This window comes from Condylura cristata, unplaced genomic scaffold, assembly GCF_000260355.1.
Source record: "Condylura cristata isolate star-nosed mole 26May11 unplaced genomic scaffold, ConCri1.0 scaffold00001, whole genome shotgun sequence".
In the NCBI taxonomy this organism is placed as follows: domain Eukaryota; kingdom Metazoa; phylum Chordata; class Mammalia; order Eulipotyphla; family Talpidae; genus Condylura; species Condylura cristata.
The window spans coordinates 10,169,442-10,176,615 of NW_004567102.1; the positions used below are offsets into that span (position 1 = coordinate 10,169,442).

General features: G+C 43.3%; 1 protein-coding gene across 1 annotated transcript in view; it reads right to left on the reverse strand.

Moving 5' to 3' along the window:
* Window positions 1–5,990, reverse strand: part of MRPS18A (mitochondrial ribosomal protein S18A) — a 17,692-nt gene extending 11,702 nt beyond the window's left edge. Inside the window, exon 1 of the mRNA XM_004674015.2 lies at window positions 5,874–5,990. Coding sequence (XP_004674072.1) covers window positions 5,874–5,985 — 112 coding nt within the window. The 5' untranslated portion in view covers window positions 5,986–5,990. The remainder of the gene's footprint in view (window positions 1–5,873) is intronic.
* Window positions 5,991–7,174: the final 1,184 nt, after the last annotated feature.

Here is a 7,174-nt window from a genome sequence, read left to right on the forward strand (position 1 = left end):
GGCGGGGGCGCTGTTCACCGAATGGCTGCAGGCGGTGAGAACTAGGAGCCTGTAGTCAATGAGTTCAGGCAGAATTTCAAGGACAGTCCTGCAGTTCTGCCTACAGGTCTGTAGCAGTCAGAAGAGAACCTGAGGGCAAGAAAATTGGTCTCACACATCTGTCAGGTGTACAGATTTCCCAAATTGACCAGGATGCAGGACCACTACACAACATTCAGAGAAAAAAAGCCAGATAAAAAAACCACAATGGCAAATGTGATGAAACAGAAGGTTCCTGGAGATTCTCCTTTGTCCTCCTAGTTCTTTAAAGAGAAACCACAACTATTAGCATAGGAACTGATATCCTACAGATGCTCAATAAATACCAGCCAGTATTCATAGAGCAGAAACACTTGTCATGGCCCCCTTCTGACCGCTAATTTACGGTAACAGAAAACTTGGGACCACATAGTTGGGCTAAAAACTCTCTCACAAAATACTAAAATCAGATTTTAACAAGTGTGGCCACCATAATTTAGTTCTTTTCGGCTCTAGTCAAGGCAAGGGGTAGCACAGAACTAAAGAGAGCCTGAGAATCCAGTGAAGGTCACCAGCATGTCGACAGCACCTACACAACTGGGTGTTGTAGGAAGCTCACAGCCCTGAAGCCACACACTGAATTGATGACATTGGTTTTTTCAGTGGCAGAAGTAGGTGATTTCACGTTCTTCTTTATGTCTAAAATGAATATGCACTGCTCTTGTAATAAAAAATAAATAATAGAAAGAGAGCCAGTCTAAGGACAATGTGCAGCAATTCGAACACAGCCAGAGGCCCATGGCAGCATATGGGCTCACTGAGCTCTGTGACCAACACCTAATTGGTCACAGACTGCCTGGAACTGTTCCCTGTTTGTTTTCTGGGCAAGGCCATTCATAAAGACTCATTACTCCAAACAACCAACCTGTGAGCCCCTCCAGATCCGACTCCAGACCCACAAAGGAGTAACCATGGCCAGAAAGGCCCTGAGGCTTTCTCCAGAGAACACTGTAGTCACTAATCAATTCAGACAAACTAGGTTTCTCCCAGTAAAAGAAAATGCGTCACCCCACACACGGATCCACTTGTACAGAACAGAGCCCGGCCCAAAAGGGATGTGGGTGAGACTTAACCTGGTGGCAGTCTGGAGTTTGGAGGCCAGCACAGCTGCAGGGGGACTGTCACTGCACTGTGTTAACGCACAAGGACAGGGCATAGCCTAGCAGGGCTTCCAGAAGCCCCGGAGACTATAAACCTGCAAAAACCAAGTTGGGAGAGGGAGTGAGGGCAACCAAATCTGCGCAACAGGTGAGGCAAAGTTCTCAAGACTCCTGAGAGGAAGTAAAAGGAGACACACATTCTGGTACCACTCAAGTCCACAGGAGAACAATGTCCTGAACACACAGTGGGTAAACACACGGTTCCCCTCTTGGTGGAGGCACTTGGGCCCTGACCATGGGGTAAACAAGTCTAACAAACACACATCACTCCAGGCAAAGAACCAAACCCTGAAGTCATCCCATTGGCCCCTGGAAAAGAGATCAAAGCCCGTGGCAAGCTCCACTGTTCACAAGCTCCCCACACAGCACTCTGAGCCAGTGAATCATCTTACTATGAGCCAGTGGGTAAAACAATAGGCAGATGCTTATCTAATAGAGATAATTTGTCAAACCAGAAGGAATGACCTGAGAACTCAAATGAGACTGAGACTGACCAGGGCGGTGTCTTAGTGCAAGAGCAGTAGGCCCGGCTGGAGCCTGAAGAGGCCCAGTTGATTTTAAGCCTCTGAAAACAGGAGATAGGAATCAAAATAGTATTGATTTTCAGTGTGCATACAAAACATGTCAAAACCAAACAAAACTGGACACCCATTTTATCCCTCACCACCTCTCCATTCAAGAAGTGGGTTGGCTAAGAAAAGCTGGACTAGCAATTTAAGCACTAACAAACTTGTTTAGGAAAAGACTGAATCAACTTTGTGTTCAGACAGGGCTGTATCATGCAAACTAAGCAAAGATAGGAAGCAGTTTTCTAAACTAACCTATAATTAGGGGCCAAAATCTTTTCAGATAAGGAGTTTCTCAGACACATGAAATAATCTGTCCCACATGAGACAACACATTTACCGAGCCCTGTGGAGTGTACAGTCCCGCTCTACCTACTGTGACAAGTTAAACAGATGAAGAAGACAGAGTCTTTGCCCTAGAGGAAGAAAGGGAACGAAATCAATATGGGAACTTCACTGTAATAAAGTCCATGCCTTGTAAAGAGGTCCTTTGAGTACTTTGTTAAATACTCGCCTAGGATGCAGTCCAAGACAACCGAAGTATAACAGTCTAGAGCAAACCGCATTGCACTGTGGTGAGAGTGCAATGAACCCAGAAAACAAACAAGCTCCCCCAACCCCCCCAAAAAATCAACAAAAAAGACCATGATGGTCCTTCTGGACAGGATCCTTGGAAACAAAGGAGGGGAGGAACTGAATGGCAAGACAGCCAGAAGGTGGCACTGACAGTCTGGTGTGGATCTGGGAATGGAGTGTGTGCCTGGGACATGTGTCTGTACTTCTGGTCACTGACTGCTTTTCTCAAATGTCTTGCTCATCAAGTGCCCTTTCCTTCTGTTGATCTTTCATTCTACCACTAGATTTTTCTGATTCTCCTACCACCTCCCCACCAGGATCCCTGAGGGGATGTCCCCCTGTAGTAAGCTTCAGAATGAGGAATCTTTATTGCTGCACAAATCTCTTTTCACAGGACTATGTCCTGTGAATTCCTTAAACCCTCAAAGCTTATAGCTAGAAGGCTATCCATTACGCCAGGCATATCCTTGTCTGACATGCTAGGTCCTCAAAAAAAACAAAAAACTCAAAAAACCCTTAACTGTCTGGAAGAAGAAAATTCCCTCTGCCTGTACTCATTTCAGCACCCTCTGCTCTAAGAATCAGATAGCTCTTTACTATTAATTCAGATAATCGTTAAGTGTTTATTTTTTCCTGTTTTAAATATATATTTTTTCATCACAAGGGCCCTAAGAATAAGGAAAGAACAAGTGCTAATGCAAATTGTGCTAAATCTGGCAGAAAGGTGCTAAATGGTCTTTGGCAAGTTAATTGATGAAAGCTTTCAGAAAAGGGCAGAAGCCTCTATGGAGTACCCAGGTGATGTTACTGGTGGAGAGGGAAGAGTGCCAGCTCTACTTTCAATCGCCCCACTTAATGGTTGTATGATTTTGGGCAGTGACTGAACCCCCCTGGACTAGATTTCCTCATTTGTAAAAAATGTAATAATTGACACCCTTTAGAATGAATAAATGTATGTGGAAAACGTGTAGCAGCCAGTGAGTAAACCACAATTTTTAGGGTCTCCCTGGTGGCCCAAGGGTTAAGTCTCAGTGCTATCACCATGACAGCCTGAGTTAGATCCCTGGCCAGGGAACTAGCTCACATGGCTCAGCAGACCTCTCCTGTTTCCTCCACTGCTCCTCACAGCAGTGTATTTAGTAGATTTCCTGTTCTGCTCCTCACTCTGTCTCTGGTGAATCTCCACACTTCTGGCCTACACTCCAATTCTTCTATGCAAAATAAATAAATAAATAAATAAATAAATAAAAAGCTTACAATAAAGGAATAATTCTTTAATTATAAAAGCCCCCACAATTTCCACTTTGTTTTTCTTCAGCCATGCTTCTTCCATTGGTCTATATCTTGACTTTATATCCCTCTTATCAAACTTGAGACCACGTTTCTCATCTGAAATTTTGGGCCAGGTGGTTCTTTGTTTTGCGGGCTTTTCCTGCGCACTGTAAAATGTTTAGCAGCATCCCTGACAGCTATCCAACAGATGCCAGGCGTACCTACTGTAACCACCAAAAATGCTTCAGATGTTGTCAAATATTCTCAGGGAGACAAAACTGCCCCTGATGGAGAGGCACTGTTACCAATTGAAAGTATCTATAGGCAGGAGCCCTTGTGCTGAGTCCTCATGAATTTACTAAAATCCAATACTTTGAAAAGATGCTTGAATATTTTCAGCCTCCTCCTCACATCTTTAAATTCTGTGAACAGTATTACCTGGGAATCAAAAGTACCAGCTGGGACCAATCAAAATTAGCTATATATGTAACACTTAATGTCTTACAAACATGGGGAGAATACTAAAAGTATTTTCACTGAAAGACTTTGGAGACAGGTGGTTCTCAGGAATACAGAGTATGGTAGTGTCTTCATATAAGATCACATCAATTTAATTACTGAACTATGAGATCTGATAGTGAGTAACACAGAAGAGTGACCAACCCAAGTATTCATGAAGAAGGAGTTCAGAGATCCAGCTGATCTTACAGTTCATCATTTCAATTCTCCAATTAAAAAAATTCAAATCTTATGTACTCCTTTGTAAAAGAAAAAAAAAAGTACTCCTTTTGGCTCTCTTCTAGGAACAATGAACTGTTTTCAGTTTTGAATTTCATAAAGAGTATGTAAATTCAGCTATTAGTATTTATGTGGAAAATATTACTTGATAGACATCCTCAAAAATATTGAGGGCATATACTTATTTTGCAGTGTGGGAACTGATGAAAACCTTATCTAAGCTCTATCACGGTATTATCTTTTTGGTATCTGTTTTTATTAATGAATTGGTTTATCTAATGATAACCAAGCAGTCTCTGGATTTTGTTGTTCTATCTCTTCATAGCTAAATTCTTTAAACATACCTGCTATTCTGGTTTCTTCATGAACTATCTCTTTGATTTCCCCAAATCAATAGATGTATGCCATTCTATTGAAACTGCTGTTTGAAAGCTTAAACAAGCCAAAAAAAAAAAAAAATATATATATATATATAGAAACTCCCGTGAGACAAAGCCTTTTTATTAGGCTTTTTTTTTTTAACTTTTTCTGCTCCTCCTAACAGTGACTACTTTTTCCTCAAGATAAAGGACATGCTGATTAATACCATACTAAATCAACAAAAAATTAATACATCACTTCTTTTGCACATCACTTATTTCCTGCTTCCAGTAGTGCACAAAGGGAGGCTGTGTCCTGAAAAATCTTTCACTTCCCACAAGATTCCATCCTGTTAAAACCTGTTCAAAACATATGCCCCTTATGCTGTTTCCTTATGCTGGAATTTCCCTGTACTTTGTCACGTTAATATCCAACTTGTATTTGTTGGCATCTATATGTAGTATATCATTAAAACACACTTTCTCAGATAAGAGGCTTATCTTCTCTTTCTGAAGAATCTGACAAATTGAAGTACTGCATTTGGCTTTCAATAAGCTCAATCGGGCTGCCTTTCCAGACTTATGAGTAATGAAAAGTAGAACCAACATCCAGCATTTGCCTCTGTTTCGCTTGTTTAGTGGCTTTTCCTTTTCCATTTTAGCTTCCAGCTCTTAGGGAGATTAGTTGCCCAAGCAAAAGAAACAGCAATCAGATCACACCATTTTCTGATGAGTAACTTAAAGGGACGGCCCTGGGAAAGGTATCCAGATGTCCTAAGGGTTCTTAAACGAAGGAGGGGGAAGTTCGGAAAATTAACGTGCAGACCCTTACCGAAACTTTTCGGAACCCCGGAGCAGGTTTCTCTTCCAACCAGGCTAACGATGCAGGTCCCTCTGTCCGTCCTCCCCCCAAGTCCCCGCTAGTGAGACCATTCGAGAAGGGTGAGAGGTCAAGATAACCGTATCATAGTCCGGGAAAGACTTTCAAGCACCTCCAGAGCGCTAGCATTTCCGAAGTTTCCGAACCATGCGAAGAGAAGGGAGGGAGGGGCATATGGGGGCTAGAGAAAACAGTCGCCACTGCCCTTCTCAACCTTGGGAGATCGTCAAGACCTCGGACTCACCTTCCCTGAACCCGCGAGTTGGAAGCCGAGCCCAGCTGGTCTTGGCGGGGCCAGCTAATAGCCCTCGTAACAGCTGCCCACAAGAGGACACCAATATATTGAACGCCGCCATCTTGAAAACCAACTCTGACCTCCTGTGCACTTCCGCTTCCGGAACAGCGCGTGCGCAGCCGCAGTGGCGGGCAGGCGCTGTGTGCATCGTGGGCACCTGCTAGCGCCGTTAATACCGTCACTTCTATTTCCCTTAACTCTCCGGTTTTGGGTTAGTGGAGAGGCTTCCGTTTCAAGGCTCGGCTTCACCCAAGGGGCTAAAGGAGGACTTGTAGCTCCTGTTTGCCAGCCTTCGCAGTCTCCAAGGTCGCTTTTGTTACCTGGCCGGCTTCCTTGGTAAAAAATCATATATGATATCTTTTTTCTTTCTATTTTGTCACTGCAAGTCAGATGTGGATTTTCAGCTTCTTGAGACTGGACTAAGGCTTGTAAAAGAGAGATCGAAATGGTTAGTAACTCTGGTTTGGAGCATCAGCTAGCAGGTATCTCCCTCCCTACACTCCCTTCGATCCCCCATTTTTGTATACTTAACAGTTCCCTTTGGCCTAGGAGAACTTTCCTTATTTCTTTCCTCTGGCTGCACTTTGACCACCTGATTAACGCCCCATTTATTTCCTAAGGCTCAGCTGATACTTCACTTCCACACTGCACAATTAACCTGGAGGTTATTGATTCTTAGCACAGATATAGTTCCATTTTAGTACTTGGCAATAATTGAAGATTTGCGTTTATTTGTATAATGTATGTCTCCACCAGGTGTTAAGCTCCAGCAAGGCAGGTACCTCTTTTGTTTTGTTTGTATTTCCAGAACTTAGCCCAGTGCATAATAAAGGTGCAATCAATATGCTTTTACATTTTACATTTACATTTATTTACATTTACAAGAACTGGGGTACAGGCCAGAGGTGCAGGGGGTGAGAGGATTCACCAGAGACTGAGTGGAGAGCAGAACAGGCAGGTCAGGAGAGAGTCTGCTGCACCTTGTGAGTCACCTCCCTGGCCAGGAATGCGACTCCTATGGCTGTGGACAGCTCCATAGTGACCTCCACCCTGTTGCTCCACGAGGGAGGGCCCTTAACATACTTTTTGAGTGAACTAGTAGACCCTATTTTATAGGGTTGTGGTGAAGATAGGTGAGATGAGGCATAAGTGCTCAATAAATACGTTAATTAATGGGGTAATTACCCTATGGCCCTTGTACCAGCTACTTTCCACAAGTTTAGCATACTTGCCTAAGAAGAAAGCTCTAT